The 24,578-nt window shown below is 36.2% G+C and overlaps 2 protein-coding genes across 2 annotated transcripts; one reads left to right on the top strand and one right to left on the bottom strand.

Annotated features, from left to right (window-relative positions):
• Positions 1-5,815: 5,815 nt before the first annotated feature.
• On the top strand, positions 5,816-7,490 carry LOC103707861 (F-box protein At1g67340). The gene is made up of 3 exons (XM_008792545.5): positions 5,816-6,194; positions 6,317-6,479; positions 6,592-7,490. Exons 1-3 carry the CDS (start codon positions 5,932-5,934, stop codon positions 7,276-7,278), a joined length of 1,113 nt encoding a protein of 370 aa, XP_008790767.4. The 5' UTR covers positions 5,816-5,931; the 3' UTR covers positions 7,279-7,490.
• An 8,465-nt stretch (positions 7,491-15,955) lies between these two features.
• LOC103707862 (DHBP synthase RibB-like alpha/beta domain-containing protein) lies at positions 15,956-23,281 on the bottom strand. The gene is made up of 9 exons (XM_008792546.6): positions 22,991-23,281; positions 22,738-22,856; positions 21,918-21,971; positions 21,753-21,774; positions 21,436-21,558; positions 21,173-21,336; positions 20,958-21,027; positions 19,691-19,789; positions 15,956-16,212 (listed from the first exon to the last, which is right to left on the bottom strand). Exons 1-9 carry the CDS (start codon positions 23,204-23,206, stop codon positions 16,132-16,134), a joined length of 948 nt encoding a protein of 315 aa, XP_008790768.3. The 5' UTR covers positions 23,207-23,281; the 3' UTR covers positions 15,956-16,131.
• Positions 23,282-24,578: the final 1,297 nt, after the last annotated feature.

The following is a 24,578-nucleotide window of genomic DNA, read 5'->3' as shown; positions in this document are numbered from 1 at the left end:
ACTAAGGCTACAGCAAAAGCTCCATGAACAGATTTTGCCCACTATTTTAACATCATTCAACACCTATGAAGATAAAAAATAATAAGAGGTTATTCTGAAAAATATTAATATATTACCTTGGTTTGGAAGCTAACATAATTTTTAAAATAATGCATCACAACATTACATGATAACATACTAAATATTTTGGATTTTAATATTGTACTACAGATAGGTTTATATGTGACATGCAAACTTATTATATGATTTTGGCATGATCATAATTATATTCATGATGATGCGTATAACATCCATTACCTACGTGACATCACATAAGTTGAAAAAGGTAATACAGATGGCCTAATGTTGTTTTGGTATCATTGTTTGAAGTTGTGATTAAGATAATTAAGAAGACTTGACATGACTTAAGAAACAATCCTTTTTTTTGCTCCATACTTTGGAAAGCAAATTAAACGCTGAGCTATGAAAAGCTATCAAACATTAAAGCAAGCCAAAAGTAAATAAACCCTATATAACACTATTTTTTTGACATGTAAATTACTGCCACTGGCTAGGGAGAGTGAAAGTCTCTACCAGCTCAAATGCCATGTTAATGTAGACACTGGCTTATCAAACGTGCATCTCAATGCAAAACGCCACAACATCTGTTTTTACAAAAGCTTGTCCATTTTTATTTCACTATTGGCCAATTACATCGAAAATTTATAAAGGCTCATCCATTTTTATTTCACTAGCTAGACAATGAGCTACCCTAGTATTGTTGAATAAAGTCATAGCTTGTTATATATAGCATCCGAGTACATCCTTTAAGACTGACCATAGTGTTTATAATTGGATTTGATTATATTTCGATCTTCAACTTGTTGATGCGAGAATTTAAATGAGAAAAAAATCCATGCTAATATGTGTTTGATTTTAGATTGATTAAGTGCTGAAGAAATATTGAGTATTTATATGAAACTACAAAATCTAAATAGAATTTTTCAGTGCCTTTTTCTTAATGAAATTCTGGATTGTTAAAACACATATACTTTCCTACCCCACTAATCGATAACATCGAGTTTGGCAGCTGCAAATGTTTTTTTTATATGTTATTTAGTCTAAAGAAAATTTTTGAAATCTAAATATTGGGTTCTATTCTCATCATGGACGTCATGTCTCTAACACAGCCTTTTGGTTTATTTTACAACATGACACCATGCCGGCGCCTCCCATCCGCGCTCTCCATGACGCCTCCTCACAAGTTTTTTATTCTTGCCACACCCAAACATCTTATTAATATTGTAATCAATCCTAAGCCACAAGTTAAAGAAAAAAAAAAAAAACCTATCTATTGATGCACCCCCCCACAATTAGGAGTAGGTCTTGTGGATCAAGTCTGATCTAAAATAATTTATCTTTTTTCAAGGTCTATCCTCACTTCTAATGACCTTCGACCAAAGATTACGATGCTTTGAAGTTCTTATATACATGATTGATGGCATCTAAAATCTTTCTTTTACAGAACCTCATTCACGCTACTTTGGAGGCCTGCAACATAGCATTAGAGAATCAAAATTCACAATGCTTTTCTTGATTTGATTGATAAATAACTCATTTGCTTCATTTCGTAGACTTGATCTTAAAGAGGCAGCAAATCATGTTCATATAAAAACTCAATTTGTACTAGACAAGGATTATCAACACCACTTAATTTAGGGTTATTCTGATTATTATAGGGTAGGAAACATTAGGTCACGTTGATGAGAACAAATGAACTCAAATTTGGATTAACAAATTTTGGTCGTTCATTACTTATAAAGCTTATTAAGTAGATTATTCTTGTAGTATGATTATAAGCAAAAGATGCTTAGTTAGATGATGATCATGCATGGAGCAATTCTCAAATAAACCATCAAGATCGGCAAAATAAATTAGAAAACATTGGTTGGTTCTCAAAAGAAATACACCAACTCTGAGGTGCGTCGATCAATGTGCATCCAATACTAAAATGAAATAAACTGGCATAATTGTTTAAAAATACACTGTCAATATTGTATAACTGCCAAAACTCAGCCTCTAGCCATACACACTGTGCAAAACAGAGAAGAAAATGAAACAGTTCTCTCTAGTGTTATGAAAGTATACTCTAGTATACCATTTATAAATGAAGGCACTGAAAATATTGAAGTGTCCAAGTCTCAAAAAAGGATTGTGAGATAGGTGATCCCCGAGTTACAGTTTCTGACAAAAGCATGAGCAGGATTTTCCTTTTCCTTTCTGAAACATTGGTTAGAGAAGATCTAATTAACCACATCTTATTATGTGCTTTGGATGTCCCCAATGCATGGACTAGTCTGTGAACCCTAAGAAATCTAGTAACATTGTGAACATCATAACCAACATTATCTACATATAAGGTATGATGCAACAAAAGGTTTAGAGCTAACTGGCTTTTAAAAACAAGTTGTTGTCGACACATTCAAATCACATATCCATTCCACTGGACAGCAAAAAATACCTCTACTAAAGTAAATTTCTAGATAGGATTAGGATAATGTGGATGATAAGGGGAAAAAACTGATGAGCACTGATGCACGCAAATGTGGAGGATGCTATTAACTTCAAGAAAAAGATTTTAAGATAACATCTTTTTTCTTATTATTATGATTTTGAGAACAACAATTTACGGCTACAGTTCGATAGCATAATAACCAATTACCTTCGTATCTACATTATATGGGGGAAAAAAAAGTAAAGCTGGTATTATAAAGCTCACGACATCATTCAATAAAGACAATAAGTTAACAAAATACACCAATTTGTGAAATTTAGTAGAATGCAAAATATTGCATGAATTATGTTTTACAAATTATTTTATTGATTATAATATGTGATATCACATTTCTGTATAAATGTACACATTGCATGTACTTCTATTGCTTCCCCTCTCTTAATTGTTTCAATTTTCAATGAGCATTACCTAGAATCTAACTTATGAAAGCCGCCCTATGGCACTTTTAACATTTCCTTAAACTTACATATACATGAGTTAGACTGAGATGCTTAAGAGAGTATTTGGCTCCAAATGTTTCTAAATCAAAAGCAATGAAGAACTTGTTAAAATAAGAATCAGCATTATTGATATGATGCATGACATTCAAATTTATTAGAAATTAAAAATCATGCAATATTTTCAGATTTTTGTATCCCTATATTAAATGAAAACAAAATTGACTAGTTCGATAATATGATATCCATTTCAATTTGATTAATAGTTTAGAAGCATCTAAAAAATACCCTACATTTGATCTATATATTTTCAAAAACTTAGATCAAGATCGACAGTTTAGAATTGCAAATTATATAGTTTATACTAATTTATTTCTCACTAGAAATATTGTTAGCCGTTGCTTTTTATTGGTTTAATACATAAGCAAGAGACGTCCAAAATAAAAAAAAAATACTTCTGAAATATTTTATATACAATAGATCATGCTAATTTTGAAATATTATATAGTGCTGAATCTTTCTTAGACTTGTGATTCACTTGAAGGACATATTCTTGAAAAAATTGAAGACATTATGAATAATAAATAGGAAAAGGAAAAAAAAATCCTCCTCTTCAATCAGTATAGCTTAGATCACTTTATTAAGATTCTAGAATGAATTATTCAATGTAGAGTCCTTTGATTTCTCAACACAAAATTCCGGTGGGAAACTGAACCAAGCATTTGAATAAGGGGAGCATGAAAACAAACGGCTGCCACCGGCGACAATTTCTAGATGGTTGTTGTGTGGACGGCATTCTTTTTATCACCTGAGATGGTCATTTTCTTTCAGCATTCAAAGCTGACTTGCACCTTTTTGTCATTCTCTGAAGATTATTAAAGTTTAAATGTATAAAAAAACTTACCTTAACTTGCATAATCACTGCAAAATCCAAACTTTTATGATGTGATGTCTACTAATTGTATATTATAATCCTGGTGGCCAAAAATGAGCTGTGTCATGCTCATAAAAGAAAACTCATCTTAAATAAAAAATCTTATCTCTCTATAACCCTAATCCTTCTCATTTAGTCTTTAGGGAAAGTTAAAAACAAGGGGAATGCATCTCCAAAATATGGATCATAATTGTCACTTTCCTGATATTAATTATTGCTCCGAACCAATCAATTAGGTTTGTTAGGAACAAAACATAGGGCGATCAAGCTGGAAAATGAGCTTGTAAGTGAAAATAATGCAATATAAACCTAAACTAAGCATGGGTGTGCTTGTCAATATACTATGAACTACAATGTATTTGTAACCTAAGCAATATGGCTATATAGCTTTAGATTTTGCATCGCTAGAGTAAATGGGTTAACAAGTTAAGAGAGGAAATACTATTTTTGTTCTATTGTTGTGAAGAATCTCAATATCTAGTAAATAGAAAGTAAATATTATATATGTCCTCGTAGACGTAAATTATCCCATTGATCACTTCTAAAATAAAAAAAAGTATAACTCTTATATATTAGATTATGAACCTTGTCTCAAAAAGAAAAAAAAAAAGGATTATGAGCCTAAAGAAACAAGTTAGTGCTTTTCTGTTCAATTTTTTCATGATAAGCCTATAATTTGAAATTTCAGGTATCTAACCTATTTTCCTAAGCTTTTTTTGCGAGGTTTATTTATCCGGTTAACATTTTTTATCACTTTTGGCATATAACACTATACTACTGCATATTTTGTTCATTGAAAATTTACAAAAAAAAAAAGAGAGGTATTGTATCCATTCTTCCAAAGATAATTCCCAAGCTTAATCTGAATCCCAGCTTTCTTTATAGAATTTATGAAGTATCTATCTTCTTGCCGCCTCGCACTTATAGTCTATTATGGAGAGAAACTAGTTGTTTGTAGCTAGATATAAACATCTATACAAGCTCATATTTTCAACTTTTATAAAAGGTATTATCAGACTCCCAAATGCATTTTGAGTCCACATATCTTTATATTACATTCTATTATACGGTTCTCATTTCCATTACAGAAGACTGATTGCATCAGTTCACCGATGGCATAATGAGGCTTTAGAGTAGGATACAACATGATCTTATAAGTATACATCTTACCCTGGCGAAAAATGCAACACTTACACTTCCCAACTGCAAAAGCTATTAGAAAAGAAAAAAAAAATCATGACAGAATGCAGAAACTTGATGCAAATTTTTCTGGAGGTAAAAAAAGAAGGACCATATTTGACAATACTAGAATGTATCTCACGTAGGTTAACGTATCTTTAAAAAAAAAATGCTCATCCTATATTGCAAGCCTTTCAATATAAGCCTTAGATTCGATCCCAGCCATCGAATCCATATCTGAGCCGATGTATCGACGAGCCCCTGGTTTAAAAAACTTTTGACCGTTGGCATTGGGTTGCACCGAGACCGCATGTCCCCAGCCTGAGTTCGTTAGGGCAGCTTCTTCGCCCCTCTGACCCTAACTGCCGTCTAAAATAACGGAATCCCGTCCCTCAAATTGCCTTGAGATAACGTCCGTTACGTGCTACACCACTCAACGGTCGCTCTGATCCCGTCAAGGGAAACGATACCCTCACGGCGGAGACGGGAACTAGTTCGTTAATGCACCGTTTCATCGGAAGTTGAAAAGGGGAAACGGGAACATGCAGATTTTAGGCGGGAAACCATTTCATCGTGGGGAAAGGGAGCAAGTTCGGTCAACGGGATCCGACCGGGGGTGAGATCGTAAATTCGAGCAGTAGCACGGGGTAAAATGGCAAAATGGGCAGCGAAGTCTCCCTGTGTGTCTCCCTATAAATGGCGTTCGGCTGCCTCTTATCGTCTCTTGGCCCCTTGAGCTCTCTCCCCTCTTCTTCTTCTTCTTCTGCGCCAACGGCGGGCGGGTGAGAGAGAGAGAGAGATAGAGAGGGAGAGGGGGGAAGAGAGCGATGGAAACGAGGAGCGGCTCGCGATACCCGAAGCTCCAATCGGAGGTTAATGGAGGGGAGGGGGATAGGAAGCGGCGGAGAGGCCAAGTCAAGGAATATTTATCCGGGAAGCGGCGGCGAGAAGCGTCGCCGGCGGAGGAGGGAAGTGGTGATGAAGAGCCCAACTTTTTAAATCAATTGCCGGACGATATTGTCGTCTGTATCCTCTGCAAGCTCAGCTCCTCCGCCGCTTGTCCTTCTGACCTAATCAACGTTCTCTTAATGTAATATTCCTTCTTTTGGTCATCTTTTTGCTGTGTATTTTGATGTAATCGGTTCGGTTTCGTGGTTTTTGCTTCGCATTTGGGGTAAAAATCTGATCTTTTTGTGGTTTTCTGGGTGATAGCTGCAAGAGATTGAACGGATTAGGTTTGCATCCCCTGGTTCTCTCGAGGGCGGCGGCGAAATCACTCGCTGTCCGGGCGAAAAACTGGTCAGAATCCGCTCACCGGTTCTTAAAACAGTGCGCCGATGCCGGAAATCTTGAAGCTTGCTTTATTCTCGGCATGGTAGGTTGAGGTTCCCCTGCGCATCTCTCAACCTCTTAATCTCGGGTGCTTTTTTTCTGGGAATCGAGGGGACTCGAGGTTTGATTTTGTTTTTGGTTTGGAAATGGGGCAGATCCGATTCTACTGCCTCCAGAACAGGGGGAGCGGGGCGGCGCTGATGGCGCGGGCGGCGATGGGGTCGCACGCGGCGGCGCTCTACTCGCTGGCGGTGATCCAGTTCAACGGCAGCGGGGGTTCAAAGAACGGCAGAGACCTCCGGGCCGGCGTCGCGCTCTGCGCCCGTGCGGCCTTCCTCGGTCACGTCGACGCCCTTCGCGAGCTCGGCCACTGCCTCCAGGACGGCTACGGCGTCCGCCGTAACGTCGCCGAGGGCCGCCGCTTCCTGGTCCAGGCCAACGCCCGCGAGCTCGCCGCCGTCCTCTCCTCCTCATCCTGGCCACCGGCGGCGGTGCCGACAGGGTGCTGCCCCCTTCTGAGCGACTTCGGGTGGAGCGTGCCGGCGACGGAGCCGCACCCGGCGAACCGGTTCCTGGTGGAGTGGTTCGGGGCTCGGGGCGGCGTGGCGGGGGACGAGCTGAGGCTGTGTTCGCACGGGGGGTGTGGGCGTCCGGAGACGCGGCGGCACGAGTTCCGGCGGTGCTCGGTGTGCGGGACGGTGAACTACTGCTCCCGTGCGTGCCAAGCTCTGGACTGGAAGCTCGCCCACAAGGTCGACTGCGCCCCCATGGAACAATGGCTCCTCGACGGCGCCGCCGCTCCGGCGGCGGCGGTGGGTGGTGGTGACGCTGCGATGGAGTGAGGGAGGAAAGGTTTCGTGAGGTCGGAATCAGAGTCGTCAATATTCCCCCTTTTTCGCTGTACAGCAGGGAAAATTAGGAGTAGGTCTCCTCTATATTTATTTATTTAGATTCCCATTTTAGGTGGAGACATGGTGCCTCTTTTGAGGTAAAAGCTTTTCGGCTCTTCCTAGTTCTAATTTAATTTATGGAAAAATTGAATCTGTTTTGGTCACCGGTGGATTTAGTGTGGATGGTTCTGAAGGCATCTTATGAAGTTCCTTCCATTTTCTTGAAAAAAATTTAAATTTCACTTGAGATATTGGATGAAGCTACAGGTGCAAATTTCCTACTTGGAGCAATTTTTAGTATGCAGATTAAACCCAAAATTTTGGTCAGATGGTGCTCGCAAGAATGCTTTTCCTATCTCCTTTAACTCTCGGTCATTTTTATTTTGTGCCTCTCAAGTTAAAATATTTTAATTTAATCTCTGAAGTTAGTTAAGTGGCTCAATATAATTTTACTATTCATTCTGAGTCTCTAGAATTGGAGACGAATAGGTGTGGGAGCAAGGGCTTGTATGATGCTCGAGACTATTTTAGATGGAAAGGAGGGATGAAAATAGTGATAGTTTAGAGAAGAAGAGGTGTTGGAAAAGGATGAGGTAGGAGAGATAGACCTCGAGCATGGCTTGGGAACATATTAGATAGAAAAGAGGAATGAGGATAACGATGGGGATTAGAAAGGACAAAAAGGATGCATTGGAAGAAGAGCAGGTAGTGGAGTGGATGGGGCTTGGATGACATTTAGTTAGATATTAAGGAGGAATGGAAAGAAGTGATGAGGATGATGATGGAGTTTAGAGAGGTTCAATAATAAATTTTTTATTGCACATTAATCAATTAATTTTAATGATGGCCAAACAAAAATTCCTATTATTAGTATTGATGCCATTAATATCCGTATCTACTTAGTGAATGTAGAACTAAACCTTCGCAGAAAAATTCTCATAAGTAATATCAATATTAGTAATACCGGCACCATGCAATGTGCAAGATGATTTTTTTCTCCTTTTTTTTTCTATTCTCGAAATGCTATATAACAAGTTATAATAAATAGAATGCTTCAATTGCTAAATTTTTGTTGCATATTAACTAATTAACTTTAATGATAGCCGAGCAAAAACTTTCATCAAATATCTAAAGTGATATAATAATATCAGTTTAGATAAGAATGACCCTTATATGTTTTAGCGAGATAACATTCTCAAGGATAAATTATACTTATATCAATTATACAAGTATCAACGATACTTAGTATTGATAATAGCAAGATCTCCATTGTAAATTGCTTATAATCACTTATCATTAAAGGAATGGACAATATAATACTTACTTATAATAGATATCTATTAATCAGTGATTTAAGGGCCTAACTTACTCTTGTATCAGTTGTAAGAGCCCTACTTATTATCAAAATAAAGAGCTATGAAAGGATATTATTTATTCTATCATCCACAAGAAAAGTGGAGAGCTCGGCTCAGTAATTTTTTATTTTACGTTACTAAATATATTTAGTAAATCCCATTCATATTTTTTTCTTTCATAGAATGTTTCTTTCATATACATATGACTATGACAATTTATAAATCTCTAAATCCATAGAATATTTTCAATAGATCACTAAAAAGTTGTTGATCTTCATATGGATATGGATTATTTTGATTCAAGTGCTCTTTTCTGAGTGGAGTGTATGCCTTAAAAATTGGTTGTAAGCTAACTTGTGTACAATATCAAAAAACATATAAATCAAAAAACATAACACAATACGGAAGTCTATTCAATTCACATACTCAAAAATTATTAGAATACCAACCCTGCGGAGTATGGCTTTTTTTTAACTATTTTTGAAATATAATATAATAATATAGCAAATTATAATAAATAGAAAGCTTCAATAGTTTAATTTATGTTGCATAATAAGCAAACTATACAATTTCTTTTAGAAAAAATTGTACATTGAAAAAATATTTAATTTAAAAATGATGCAAATCAAAATAATGGTTGTTATAGACATCAAAACTAGCTATTATAAAACTAAATAATATGTTATAAGAGATCCATTTATCAAAAATAAGAAATTATCAAGAGAGAAGGAATTAAGATTTATAAATTTATTAAAATAAAAAAATAATGATTGTGAATAGTTTGTATCAAGAGTAACGAGTTTGATGAACGACTATTATTATTTTAGATATATTTATAATAGACTATCCAAAATAAGAACTGTATTAATGACATTATTAATATAGTCCAAAATAAAGAATTGCATTAAATAAAGACTTTGCTTATTATTCAAAATAAATAAATATATATATATATATATATATATTAATAATATTATTAATATGGGTGTGCATATGAATTGAATAGAGAGCTCAACTTATATATAATAGATTACGTAGGTACCGATTCAACCTTTTATCAATTTTAAATATGCTATTTACTTTGGTTTGGAAATCTTTATTGCAATAAACTTGATGTATTAAAGCCCGTCACCTAAACAGCGTTTTCCTCTCACATATATTTTGATTCATGGGGAACATCCTGGACCATCTTAAAAGGTGATGCTACTCTCTTGCTTTAAGCTCATAGTATTTAACAATTTTTCCGACACTTACAGAGGGGCATATCAAGCTCATTCATTATACTTTAATTCTATTTAGACTTACTCCCCTTGTAGAAAACCCATCTTTACAAGAGAAACCCTTTGGTCATGCAACTTGGAAGAAATATACCTAATAAAAACCAAGTAACAAAGTCCATATAAAAAAAGTTTGCAACTTTTCCTCTTTTTATTTTCATGCAACTTTCCTCAAAGGAAGTGGACTCCCCTAAATTACTTTGGGGTTAAGTTGATGGCTGGAGAGCAGGCAGACTACTCAGTAAACAAAGTCATATGATAATGCTTATGTGTAGCAAACACTTCCATAGCTCTCAAGTCATATAATAATACTTCTCAGTAGTAATACTTCCATGATTCGATAACAAAAAGGATAGGAGACAGTAGGTAGTGGGGAGAGTATCTAAGGCTCCAATGGAACAAAATCTATTATATCCACAATCTACCCATCTTTTTTTTTTTTTTTTGTAGTAGGTGGTAAAAAATAAGAACACAAATTTTTTAAAAAAGTGAAAAGATGGGATTTGGTTTCCAGCTATCAAAAGCTAACCCACCTTCCTTCTCTCTTCCTCTCCTCCTTGTCTTCTTGAGCTGTTCTCCACCCAGCAAGTGGAGGTGTGATGCTTTTAAGCAGTGGACGCAGAGACTAACGGTGAACTCACCGTTCGGTGACGGGATGTGCGGTTGAAAGATGGCGTCCCCAAGATTCGATCCCACCCACTTCCAACGGACCGTCCTTAGTCTCTAACCAGCCTCTTAATTTGTTGATTTTTTTGGATGGTCGGTGACATGACTCCACATGTGTCATGGAAATTCAAATTCATTGGCATGGTCTGAACTAGTGTGGTTAAAGGTCCAAGTAGGGTAGCTAGACCTAAATGTAAACTGATATTTGGCTTGATTTGGACTTTGGATCGACGGCGACACGGCTAAACTCGAACTGTTGGGTTACTTGGATGTAGATCTTCAACAAGTTATTGTCGTTTAGATATGTAGGTCAGGCATGGATTCTGAATTGAGATGCAAACCCTAACTAGCTTGACTAATTTAGTGTGCATCTTATAGAATTTGATTCGGGGCGTCCAAAAATCAAGCGCACGGTTGTTTTTAATTTGACTTTTGGATTTGAAGTAAGTTTAGGTTGAATATGAGTTTGCGTGTAATTGTCCCTAGCAGCCTTGTATCCGATCGACACACAAAAGTTCACCTAAGAAGTTAAGATCCAATTTTATGAGATCTATTTCCGCACAAATAGAGCATAACTAAGGTACGTCAATGTAACTCCTTTAAGATTAAAACATTAAAATACTACTTAACAAAACAACGAGATCCTAACCCTATTTGCTGTGGCAGGAAATGGGATTAATAAACCCTTGTTGTTCTGCCTAGTAACATTTCAATATTTTAATCTTAAGGTAATGGAGAAATAAATTTCCGCCGCATTAGGGGACCTAATTAAGCAGCAACCAACCAAATAAAGCTGATTTGACTCGTAAAAATTAGTTCAAAAATCTGGCCTCGGCTTGAAAAACCTACACCTGAAGCTGTTGTGTCCCAACTCCAGCCTTCCACGAGTCAAAAAACTGGACCTCAAATGAGGAAGCCACATGAATTATCTTAGGAAGCAACTTCTTGTGTTGATAATTCGATAATGACAACTCCTATCAGGGCATAGCTTTCCATATTGCTTTTGTGAGACAAAGGGCATGGATGCAGGGCATAACCGTGCCCTAGTGACGTCAAAGCATCTCTCCAAAGAGAGATCAGAAATATTAAGCCATAGGATCTGTTGGTAAAAGAATTCGAATTATAACAATTCAGGCTTCATCCAAAAAAAAAAACTAGTCGAAGATATTATTTAAATTTTTTGGCCCTGTATAAGTATCCAGAGAGCAGAAATATTAAGCCATAGCATCTACTGGTAAAAGAATTCGAATTATAATAATTCAGGGTCTCATTTAAAAAAATTAGCCGGAAGATATTATTTAAGTTTTTTAGCCCTGTATAAGTATCCAGGATCTACCTATTACATGACCGATGTGAGATTAAATACACGCCCGCACAGTTCTTTACATACTCCCCCAATTGAAGCTCCAGTATCATCGTCGAGCTAAGGATCAAAATCTATTCAAATCCAATTACAGATACCATAATCAGCTCATAACAGTTCCAATGGATCCATGTTGCAGCGTCCCTTAGTCCTCATAGGCTATATACCAGGTCTGCTCTGATAGTATTTATAACAACTCAAGATCTTATCCAAAAAGACTAATCAGAATGTATTATTTGAGTTTTTTTGTCCTATATAAGCATCCAAAATCCATTTAGTATATAACCAGATCTGACCTGTGACGACACTGGTCCTTACATAAGTACTCTCTATAGTTTCTAGGTCGTATAAAAATTCACCATTCCAGTGAGGAAGACTATCCCATGACACGAACAACATATAATTCAACTAAACTAGCAAGAACGATGCCACATAACCTACATCCAAACCTTCATTTCTCCATCCAACATCATCTATACACAACCAAACCCAACATGTAGAATCTATTCTGTTACTAACCCGAAACTCCAAAGTGCGACTTCATCAACGCATCATGGAGTCCATTTCCAATTGCACTTCGCATGCTTTCCCCCTGTTTTCTTTTTCTCCATTAAAATGCAAAACCTCTGTCTCTCTTGAAACCATAGTCATGACTCCTGGTCATTCAATATAATCTTTAGTTTCAAGCACATTAAGTAAAGCAATCTACGCATTCTCGCAACCTTTCAATCTAGTTATGTTATCATGAAATAAGCTTCCTTTTTATCCCCTTTTCTTTCTGGATATGGTGCTTTATATAGAGATACACAAGTAAACATCCTAATTATAGATTTATGTTCATCAAATTTATACATGAACAAAATGGTTTGATTGAAAAGAAAATTTTAATCTCAAATGTATATTAGATAGCCACCATCTTTGGCCATTAGCCAGCTTCTTCCTGCTGAGCGAGCCACATGCGACCATGGTAAATTTGTCAAAATTTGGAAAAGAATTCATATAACCCAGAATTAGAAAGAAAAGTAAATGTGAGAAAATATAGGTTTTCTATAATATTTGTAAATTTATTCAATTAAAAAAAGAGTATTGGAAGGGCAAGAATAACAAATGATAGTAAAAATATTAGCACTAACAACAACACATCGTATCATTAATTTATGATGTTTTTTTTTTTTTAAATTCGCCATAGCTTCTAAATGGATCATAAAATTCCTATACAAGTAGGGATTAAGTAATTTTGATTGATTCATTTTGGAGAATAATTTGGCCAAGAATAAAAATAAAAATAATTCAAGAATTTTCGATAATTCATTTTGTGTTAACATCTTAATTAATTTTTCATCTTTATTTAAAAAAATTATTTAAATGATTTATTACATGTAATATCCAGAAAAGGTTAGCTACCATTCTATAAAGAACAGGTGTCTATACTTTCACCCCAGCTTAACACATTAGGATTATCAAATGATGTGTTACTCAATCATAATACTATGTTAATGATGAAGAAAGATATGAGCATGCCCCAAAAAAAGCCTAGGAATATGTCAGAAGATTCTCCAAAAGCCAAAGACTGTTAGTGTTTTCCATAAGAATAAGAATGGGAACAGGTGAGTGTTGGATTAAAACTTGAAAAGTGACCAAAATACACAATAAAGGGGTCAAGAACTTGGGTACTACCAACTGTGAGACTTTAATAACCAAGTCATGTGACCTCAACCATTAGAATCCAGGCCCTGTCCCACAACATAACAACCATCCCAGTGGTCAAGTGCCTGTAAGTAGGTGAGTCCAAAGAAACTGCCACCCCTAACCCAAAGGGCAAGTAAAGCTTCAGGCCACCATCCTCTGGGTACCCCCATAACCATGGGCCACCATAGCCTCTGGCCATCTATTCTAAGGGAAATGGTGGTTGAACTTTGGGATGCCAAGTACTGTCCCTTCTTGGCAATCCATGTGAAACAAATATCTCAGGTACAGAAGAGGTTGATTTGGTCTCCATAACCCAACTTTTAGCTTCTGAGGGACCAGCTTAAGAGCTTCTGATGCCCAATGAGGACACCTTCCTTCCCATCTCAGCTTTGGAATATAAAGAACCAAGTCAGGGAGCTGGGAACAAACAGCCCATGTTGCCCACCTACAGGCCTTGATTGACATCTGAACTCCTTTTTATGATGATGACCACATGGTTTTAACACCATCATTAGCCCTTCTTTTGACAGACCATGGTGCTCTCAGTGGGCCAGATCAATGCTGCTATCACAAGGAGAACTAGTATGATTAGTTTTGAGGGTTAAGATGGGGTGTGGGACCATTGTAATCCTCATCTTGGTTCCAAAGCATACACATGGATCTATGTAGGGACACCGTCCCACTGTGTATCGCCGCAAATTGGATTGCTGGATTGTGATCTAAGAGTGGATATTGATCTCAGGCACATGATGATAAACACTTGGAGAGATAGAAAGGCTAAATGAACCTTTGTAGTCCGAAGACGCCACACACCGGGAAACTGGAATAATTTGAAAACATTTTGAGAGATGACAAGGAGAAACAACCACTTATCATTTATTCTTCCAAGTTTCCCTTCGGGATGGAGCAAACATCAAATCAGTGGAAACAAAGAACTCAACGACAGTGGTGCAGAGTGCAGACACTACAAGAAAAACCTTATGTTTTTCAATGAAATATACAAAAATATGCTGAAGAAAAATGATAGAACATTTAATGTCCATATATCAATTATTCAAAATGTTCTTTTTTTAAGGGAAAATTTATTCAATTATTCAAAATGTACAGGAAACGATAATGTTGCACAAAATTAACATTCCAACGTCACAGAGAACTTTATAAATCAGATTCGCTTTTCCTCTAAATTTTTAAAAAAAAATCATGCTAGCCAACTTTCTCTACACCAACTGAGACGGCGAGCCATGATCGGAATTGGGCAGATTGTGAGACCGACTTGAGCGATGCATAAAATGCAGGGCTGACATTACAGAAATTCAAAATGTAGGAGGATAATTGCAAATTCAAGAAAAATGCAGGAGAGGAGAGGAAAGAGTATTCTTTTTAGCCTAGAATTTTTAATAAGAGACTCCACATTTTCCTGCTTCCAAATACTTCGAGCAATCTCATCCTCCATTAGTGCAGCCAAATCTAATACTGGATAACAAATCTTGACATTTTGAACTTTGAAGTTGACTTAATGATTACAAAGCTGTTTTTAGGTTGGCTTGTGTCCTCTCTCAGGGTAAATTTTTTCACGTCCTTGCCAACCATCTCGTTCCAGCATTTTCAACACAGATCTAAACCCCTCCTTTTATTGGCCCTTTTTTGTTGCACATGATACTGCTATCTTAATTACCTCCCCCATCAGTTTATACTGTGTTGATGCCAACTCCACTGCTTTTTCTAATGTTATCATTTCAGACATTTGCTCCTCTAGCAATTCTACACATCCAACTCCATGCATGTTGTCCTTCAACACTATGATGGTTTATCAAAACTAACCTAATCTATCAGAAACAGTGACAACTACTTCTGCTAATAGATTTCTTCTGACAATATTTATAACTAATATGCAACATGGCTGCATTTTCAAAAATGCGTGACAAGTTATATTCTCAAAATATGTGTGACATGTTTCTAATTCCTAACCTACATGACAGCCTTCCCAAGTCCTTTGATAAACCATCTTTCTTTGCAGCACCTGAATCTTCTCACGATTAAAAAAGCTACAAACACTAGTAAACATACTGGTCCCCAAGCATCTTAGTTTTTGAGGCATGCCAATGTAAGGCACAAATGGGTTTATGTAACTTAACATAGAGTTGATGTAAATCTGATGAACACAAACTCATCGTACTACTAGAATCCATGCATGTATTAACCTCATAAAAAATCAATGAATCTAAACCATAAAATAAAACCAAAATAAGCAAGGAAAAGCAAAGCAATGAATACTAGGATGCCACAACGTATCTGTTCATTCAAATTAGCAATATGTCGTATCATGAATATAACATAGGTTAGAACAACATGTGGAAACTCATAACTATCATGCGCTTTCGTTTCAAATCAGAGACTATACAGTCAACTCCAAGAGCAAAGATTGGTTGTTGTATTTGGTTAGTTGGAGATATTCTCAAGCTGCTTGAAGAAAAGGCAACTCCTCTTGTGCAGCAGAGTCTTCACCTTCCACCACCATCCAGTCTAGCCTTGGTCCCTGAACAGTAAATTCAAATTCAAAAAATCTGCACTTGCAGGAGGACATGAGGTATAACTTCCACCGGACCAGTTGTGGCATTCGAAACATGGTTGGAGAAAATAGTTGTTGATTTAATGGAAAAATAACAAGTAACCGACATTATAGAAAAGTATTGAAATGAGAAAATAATGGAGTTTGTCGACCACAGCAACCTGAATCACCTGAACTCAATCAAAACATCCTTCATGAATAATAAATATATATCCCTCCATCTGATCGTCACCTAAGCTAGTAACGAGCACCCTGCCCTACTCTAAGCCATTCTTTTCAAGAAAAGGCAGGACTTTCCAGTGGCAGTCACTAGGATACAAAATATCCAGCTGCCACGTTAATAAATATCACTCATGGTTAAAAGAAGAGAATTTATAATCTCATACCCTTCTCCAAGTCACTGAACTATAAACCAGCATTAATGCAGTTTATATCAGTAAATGCTTTCTTTAATCTTCAGCTCGGACATTTGTGTCACCTACAGAAACTGTCCATTTATTGGTAAAACCAAGATCAGAATTTGTTTCATATCCCAGACACTATTTAAATGCTTGATATCAGCCCCCCCATTCCCTGAGAGAGTGTTATTCATGATGCTCTCTACGTTCTTATTGAGGTATTCCATTTAAATGCACCAAATTTGGTAGCTAACACCACAGTAAGAGAATAATTAAACAAGCTTTTTCAGGTAAGTTCCATCTATCAAACAAACTATCTTGCGTTCCATATGTCCCTTTATGAAAGCAAGAATGTAAAAAGAAAAAGGGGAAAAAACCCAAGAAACAAGCACCTAAGGAAGTTAGTGGACAATTTACAGACAACACAAAGTAGAAGAGATGGACTGCATTAACAACATCCACAAGTCAAAGGTTCAAAATAGGTGATAAATGGCAAGAATGGAAACGGTACCTGATGTTGGAGCAAAAGCAATACCTACATAAGCACAAATGGTTAAGAGAGAATATATGCATGCCATTTGATGGCTTTGGATCAGAGAAATATGAATGTCCTTTGATGGCTTTTAGATCAGAAATGCCCACCTCAGGTTCTTCACAGTCTCATCAAGTACTTCCTAGACTGCATAAATGATGCTAAAATGAAACTCCACAGACACATGCATGCATGCACATGCACGTGCATGCACACACAAGCACATACACATGCATGCACCCACAAATCACACACCCACCCCACACAAAGACACGCACAAGCACATGCACACACAAACCAATGCGCCAAATGCATACTAATGCACCACAAACATGCATAAACCCATGCATGCATGCATGCACATGCTGATGCACACATGCACCCATGCATTGCATACATGCACAAGTGCGTGCAGAGGCAGACACAGAGACATGCTGCCGGAAGAGGCAATTCAAGATTAACAGATTCTGCCTTGTTGAACAGGGGACCCGAACAACAGGGGTTGTTCAGACTGGATCAGCTACAGAGGCCACTCTGAACCTTGGAATTTAACAGGAGAACATTAAGCTTGCTCAAGCAAGATCAGAGTGTAAGTTGAGAATCATATTGATTGAATGTAACTGGCAAGCATATTGATCAAATGTAACTGGCAACAACGGGCTGAATGAAACCTGGCATGTCTCCACACAATGCTCCTAATCATGTGGCAGTGTGAAGCATGACAAACACGAGATCAATAGTCTAATGACTTACAATAATGTGCATATACCAGAACATGAGGGAAAAAGAAACCAAATGTTGGTCCAAGAAAGCAATTCATGATATCACCTTTCGTCAGAGAATTTTCTTCCTTATAGTTATGATTCAAGACTATCATATTTTATTTTAAATGATGGCAGAAATATTAGTCCAAAATCAACCAGTGAAACCTTTGTCCCATCAAAAGCAGGTTAGTTATGAAGAAAAACTTGAGTGGAGAGAAGCCACTAATGTATTGCTTAGATCTCCAATCAAGTGTAACCTAAAGTTAACAATTGCTTAATTAGTATTCACATATTTGGGTAAGGAGATTTAGGAAGAAGATTGTAATGAATGCATCTACTCCTGCCAAATAATGATTTTTTTTGGTATTAGTTTTATCCTAATATAATGAAACTATATTATTGGATGGAAAATATTGCTCTAGATTGGGTATTTCATGGACAACTATTGTCATTTTGAGTCCACGATTATTGAAATCAAAAATCATAGTTATAGTTGATTTGGATCAAATTGATCGATAATTTTTAGATTGGAATTACTAGATCATCAATTTTTTATTTTTTAAATCTGAGTCTCTTTTATTTACATAAAAGACTCCACATGTCAGCTAGTTGGCACCTTCAATTTATTATAGTTATAGAACTGTTTGACATTCATATAAGTCAAGGTTTACTGTAGCAATCATTATAAAGGTTTTGTGGGCCTCCCTTAGGTACACATATCAATATTGAAAATTTAAATAACAGTTGTTGTGTGACCATTATCTTATTGCAAGAACCATTATATAAAAAGAATAATAATTAGTATTATTCAATATTTTTATGATTCAACTAAACATAATAATAATGATTCAAGCAAATAACACCATTTTTTTCGCTATTGACTATTATTTCCCATTATAATGATGTAACTATAAAACTTGATGATTTCCAAATACTGTTATTCCATGCTGGTATGTGTCCACAGTTTTAAATTATCAAATTTTTCTTTTTCTTTTTCTTTTTGAATATCTGATGTTCTTTTGTTGAGATGTATATTATGCAGACATTTATATATATTGACTACTTGACAAAGGTATGAAACAAATATCTTTTTATTCTTCTTATTCTTTTTTTGATAGCTTGAAGATAGCCATAAGCAATGGAACCATATCATGGTTATTTATACAATGAATATAACAAAGTTATATTATAAGTTATTATAATTAGTATAAAATTCATAAAGATTTTATATCAATATCAAATTGATTGGAATAATTTTTTTACCATACTTCCTACAGTGTGCACATGCAATGCAAGTGCCTAAAAAGCTAGTATATATTAAAAGACACCACATAGAAGATAAGATGAGAGCATAGATTAAAGAGAGAGGAACAATGAATAAACTACAAAGAAAATGCAAGAATAATAGTTTATAGATGATATCAAAATAAACCCATGGCATCCATAGACAGTGAATGTGTGTATGCTTTACGTTTATCGAATGCTAATTGGCAAGCTACTGGCTTTTGAATATGTTGCAGTATCCATGTTTTGGCAAAAAAAAGTTTAACAAACACTGAACAAAAAGATGCTAAGAGAGTAAGGGCTCTATTGAAAGTTCAAAGTATATAACACAAATTGCTGGATAGTGCATTATCTGTCCGATCAGAGAAAGCATATATCTTGTTTAGAAAAGAAAAGGGTAATCAACCACAAGCTAGAATGCAGGCCAAAAAAAGGAGTGATAGATGCACTGTAGATGTACATAATACCTTTCCTTGCCGAATGACTTTTGGACAAGCTCCAGTCATATCAACTACCGTCGATGGATCAGCCACTCTCACACCACCATCAACAACAAAATCAAGACCCTATAACAAATCAAATGAAGTTAAATATATATAGACTCCAAAGTCAGTTGCTAATAAGGAATAAGTAATTAATTAAAACTTGGAAATGCATACATAATCCAGGTGGGCTTTCATATGAATCTTATAGAATATGAGAATGTAATATTCAAATGCCTTAATGTGTCTGAAAGTTGGAAACCCAATATTTATCATCTCTCAAAAGCTTGGCATGATTAGCACTTAAGTTTCAATGTTATAGGCTTAATAGCACAGAGGTGCAGGCAATAATTGATTTAAATAAAGAAAAAAAAATTGCAGCAAAAGATTTCACATTATAACTTTGGCGGATATATTGAATCTGCTTTAGTTTGGAACAGCCACCTAATCAGTCAGTCACCAATAAATTAATTTCAAGCCTAAATCATCTGATTAAGCTCTGGTTATTCACAATCAATTCAAGCTTGATCAAGTCTAAAATCAAGCTAAACACACATCATCTGCGAGCAGAACCTTTCAATTGTGGATTATATTTTTTCTATGAAGCTTCTGCACTTATAGAGTATGAGTAATCTAAAATAGTATTTATATCCCCCTTCTGTCTAACTGTAACATTCTAGGTAGCACAGACCAGTTCCTTTCGATCCAAAATGAAAAATGTTATTGTTATCAATATCTAGGTCAATCATTTTTAGAACTTCAAATTAGTTAATAATGCAGACACCTATCCAAAATAATAGCTTTAGCCCGTCAACCAAGCCATGTATGAATAAAATTTTCAGAACACTATTTTAGACTTCTCATTCAAAGGAAAGGAGCCATTTAAAAAACTGGATGGTGCAAAATGGCAACCATTGGAAAATGTTTTACAGCAACCAGCATATAAACCATTGTATTTTGCTAACATCCTGACAGCTATTTGGTAATTCAGGTTCAAGAACTGGAAATCCTTCTCCATAACATCTTACTATATTTATCCTTTAAGTTAGCTTGCTCATCAACCATCTCCAACAAGGATTAAATCCTCCACTGAGCTGTTTCCTACTAGAACTTTGATCCAGATATTTACAGAAAAGCAACTCTCTCTCTCTATATATATATAAACGAAACACAGAACAAGTGACAAGAAAAAACCTAAAACACACTATTCATGTAACTATAACATCACTTATAGGAAAGTGATAGCTCATACCTCTGGCTCATAGGTATCTGCAATGATAACGGGATCCACCATCCACTGATCTTTTTCAGGCCACTTTACACTTAAGAATGAAATGCACATTATCAGTATGCAAGTAGCAGGGACACTAGATACACAAACTAGACAAATTCAGCATTAATTTTGTAAGCAAAAACATCTTGAAGGATTTAGAATATATTCTGGCTATTTTAATAGTTTCAACTAACCTTGTAGAAACCAAAGGTGCATCCAAGTTTTGCAATATGGTTTGACAGATAGAATCATCTGGAATACGAACACCAACATGCCTCCTTGATGCATATTTAGCTGCCATCCCAGGCTTTATGCATTGTTTTGGCAGCTGCTTGCTTGCAGGTAGAATAAAGGTATACTGTTTAAGTAAAAAAGTTCTCATCAATGTCCATGCTGTGTATTTGGAAATTGGAAGGTCCATAGTTATGTTCACCAAATAAAAACAATCCATCCTTACTGGTCCAGGCAAACAATGCTTTACAGCTCGAAAGATATTTGGTTGACCGTGAGCATTACCCCGTGGGAAACCCATCGTGTAAGTATCTATATCTTGAAATGAGCGGCATAAAATACTGAGGGGCTGCATAAAAATGTCTTAATCAATCAGTAAGTGTAACAAAATAGATAAATCGTACCACCTTATAATAGTCCTTATCATCAACATAAAGACAAAAATTATATATTAATATCCTGTTTGTGACGAGTTTACTCTCATAATACTCTCCTATGTGCTAAAGCCTAAAATACTAAAGCTACAGCAGTAATTTCTCTTGCCTTTGAGTCCTCTTCTTTAATTCTGCAGATAGAAAACCATAAAAGATTTGTTAACGAAACTTGCTTAACATATTAGTAGAAGAGTCACCAAGAACAAATACACAACAGTGAACATACCGAAAGATAAAGGTTCAAATAGTCAATGTAAGAAAAGAAAGCTGATACCTGCGAAGGCGTTCAATGGAGGAATGACTTTTCAGATCACAAACCACAGCATACCTACAGTCAAAACATACATCTGGTTAATATTCAAGGCTTTGATATGATAATTGGCTGCATCAACATACGGCGGGTGTGAACTGCTGTTGTACCAAAAAAAAAAAAGAGGCTTTGATATGATTTTGTTAAGTCAAGTGGAAATCCAGTCCCAGCCAAGCATGGTGTAAGTAAATGACAAGAAAAACATAAGTATGAGAAGCTTCAGGACATCGAGAAAATTTGCTCATCTATATCAGTAACCAGTATTTTATGAATTCGTTTGAATGCTTTCTTAGAAGTCAATTTGAGTTTTCATGGATCATGACTAGTAAAAATATCATGGTACTTCCTTTCCATGAACTAATTTGTGCCATAGATTCCTGCAAGGATATGGAGTTTTACATTCCCTTGGGGCGTATGATTGTTTCGGTTTAAAAGCATTGCACAATCCTCTTATGAAAAACATGGTCATATAATGAAACTGTGGTTCTACACCCTTGCACCACTACTTGAATTTTAGAACATGACGCTAATTTGATAGCCTCTGTATAGACAAGAGAGCAAACATAGAGCAGGAATCTAACAAAAGTATCATATCCACACCTCCAAGTAAAGTTCTTCCTTCAGTCCATGCACTCATTTCTTAATACCACAAATATTTGTCTCCACTGATGCTTCATATATTTTCTTTTATAAAAAGAAAATCTAAGAATTATGAATCAATACTCAGTCCAAACTGGTAAAAATAATAGAAGAAAGATGAGGAGCGTTTGGAGTGAGAGCATACACGGTATCGGTGGGGATCACACCGACGCCTCCTTCTTTGATGAGCTTGATAATGGGTTCCAGCTTCCAACCATCGGATCCCGAAGGGTCCATCTCCACGTATACCATCCTCTCCCCATCCTTTTGAATTTGTTTATTTATCACCCAAAAAAGATAGAAACCGTAAGGAAGTCCATAAAATTAAAAGGATTAAAACCACTAAACTGGAACTAAAATTCAGAGAGAGAAAGCGAGAGAGTGTGTGTATGTGTGACCTTGAAGAAGCGCGGAGCGGAGTATTTCAAGCGTTTGGGGTTTCGCTTCAAAGCGAGAGCGCGGACGGGGAGGTGCTGCCGGAGCGGAGGCGGCGAGGGCAGCGGCGTAGGGAGGCGGAGGCTCGAGACGGAGCGGCGGAAGGAGAGGGATGGGGCGCCGGCGGCGGTGGGCGCCGCCGAGGTGGCGCAACCGCCTGCGATCGCGTCGGACAACATAAAAATAAACTCCAGAGCCAGCTGGATAACAAAGCGCGGGTGTCGCTTCGGGATGTTGAGTCTGCTCCCGATTCGCGAACCACCTCGACTCAACTCGAATATATTTTAAAATTATATATATATATATATATATATATAATGAATTATTGAAATTGTATTTTATTAATATACTTTTATTTTTTGATTAACCAAATATTAATTTAGACTTGACTTAAGACTTGAAATTAACAATTGAATTTGCTTAAGCTTGAACTCAATTCGATTTAATCTCGAGTTGATTTCAGCTTGACGTAGGGTTTATCGAGCTAATTAAGTAGATTTGTGTCCAACTCAATTTGAAATTAAGCTTAAAATAATACTAAACAAATTAAACATGATTTGGGAATTAAAATTTGAAATTAATTTCGAACCAAGTTTGACTATGTCTAAGTTAGTCCATCCCATAAAAATTGCAGACTAAATCAATCATTCCATGAGGAGATGTCTTGATTAAGGCTAAATGGACACTCCAATTGGTGATACCTGTCAAGTTTCCAAAGAATATTTATTTGATAACCTAAGCAATATTTTCAAAGATTTATGGGGAAAAAACTATTAAGCACCCTTTATGTTTTCAAGAAAGAATCATTTGCCCTATTTTGTTTGCTTGGCTACTTCATATTTAACTATCCCTAGTAACACACTAATACCTACTCAGAATGTACACCAATCTCTTGTACGACGTGGCAAGAAAAAAACCTTGATGTCAAAACAAGATCCTTCTAACATTACTCCTCTAAAAAAATAACTATTCCTTGAGAAACCAATCCTCTTTGCACATAAATTACCATTCCATTTAAGTGGCCACGTTTCTTGCTCTCTTTTTTTTTTTTTAATTATTCTATCCTTTATATCATTAGAAAAAGAATCGGGGTTTCCATCTCCAAGTTAAAACTCCAAATTCGTGTTCTTAAAAGAGTCCCTCAAGATAAATCACCCACTACCAGCCACCACTAATCAATGCTTGGTGGGAATATTAGATTCATCCCATGTTTGTACAGTGTTCAATCACTTGTAATGTAAAGCTCACCTAATGAAGGCAAATTCAAGCCTTAGTCTCTAATATAAGTAGAAGTTACCAACAAGGTAACCCAGCATTTTCATATTTATATCACATTAAAAAGAGTGAATTGAGATGGTAGGTCTTCCAAACTTTTCACCAAAATTACCATCAATTTTAATAGTATATATAGAAATTCATATCACTCTGATCCTTATCTTTCATTGATCTTCTCCTTCTCACTCTATCCCATTAAACCGTTTTAAATTACACATACACAAGGAAACACAGTTGCTCAGGATGATGAAATTGCGCCATGTTTGTACTGGTGCT

Source organism: Phoenix dactylifera, chromosome 11, assembly GCF_051530095.1.
Source record: "Phoenix dactylifera cultivar Ajwa chromosome 11, Ajwa_hap1_PhDact_Kaust_v1.1, whole genome shotgun sequence".
Lineage (NCBI taxonomy): Eukaryota > Viridiplantae > Streptophyta > Magnoliopsida > Arecales > Arecaceae > Phoenix > Phoenix dactylifera.
The sequence above is the reverse complement of the archived record's forward strand: the minus strand, read 5'-3'. Positions and strand labels throughout refer to the sequence as shown.

Coding starts and splice junctions, on each gene's coding strand:
- LOC103707861 (XM_008792545.5), top strand. CDS start 5,932: ATGGAAACGAGGAGCGGCTCGCGATACCCGAAGCTCCAATCGGAGGTT. Junction 6,195..6,316: donor CTAATCAACGTTCTCTTAAT/GTAATATTCCTT, acceptor TCTGGGTGATAG/CTGCAAGAGATTGAACGGAT. Junction 6,480..6,591: donor CTTGCTTTATTCTCGGCATG/GTAGGTTGAGGT, acceptor GAAATGGGGCAG/ATCCGATTCTACTGCCTCCA.
- LOC103707862 (XM_008792546.6), bottom strand. CDS start 23,206: ATGTTGTCCGACGCGATCGCAGGCGGTTGCGCCACCTCGGCGGCGCCC. Junction 22,857..22,990: donor CCGCTCCGCGCTTCTTCAAG/GTCACACATACA, acceptor CAAATTCAAAAG/GATGGGGAGAGGATGGTATA. Junction 21,972..22,737: donor GTGATCCCCACCGATACCGT/GTATGCTCTCAC, acceptor TTTTGACTGTAG/GTATGCTGTGGTTTGTGATC.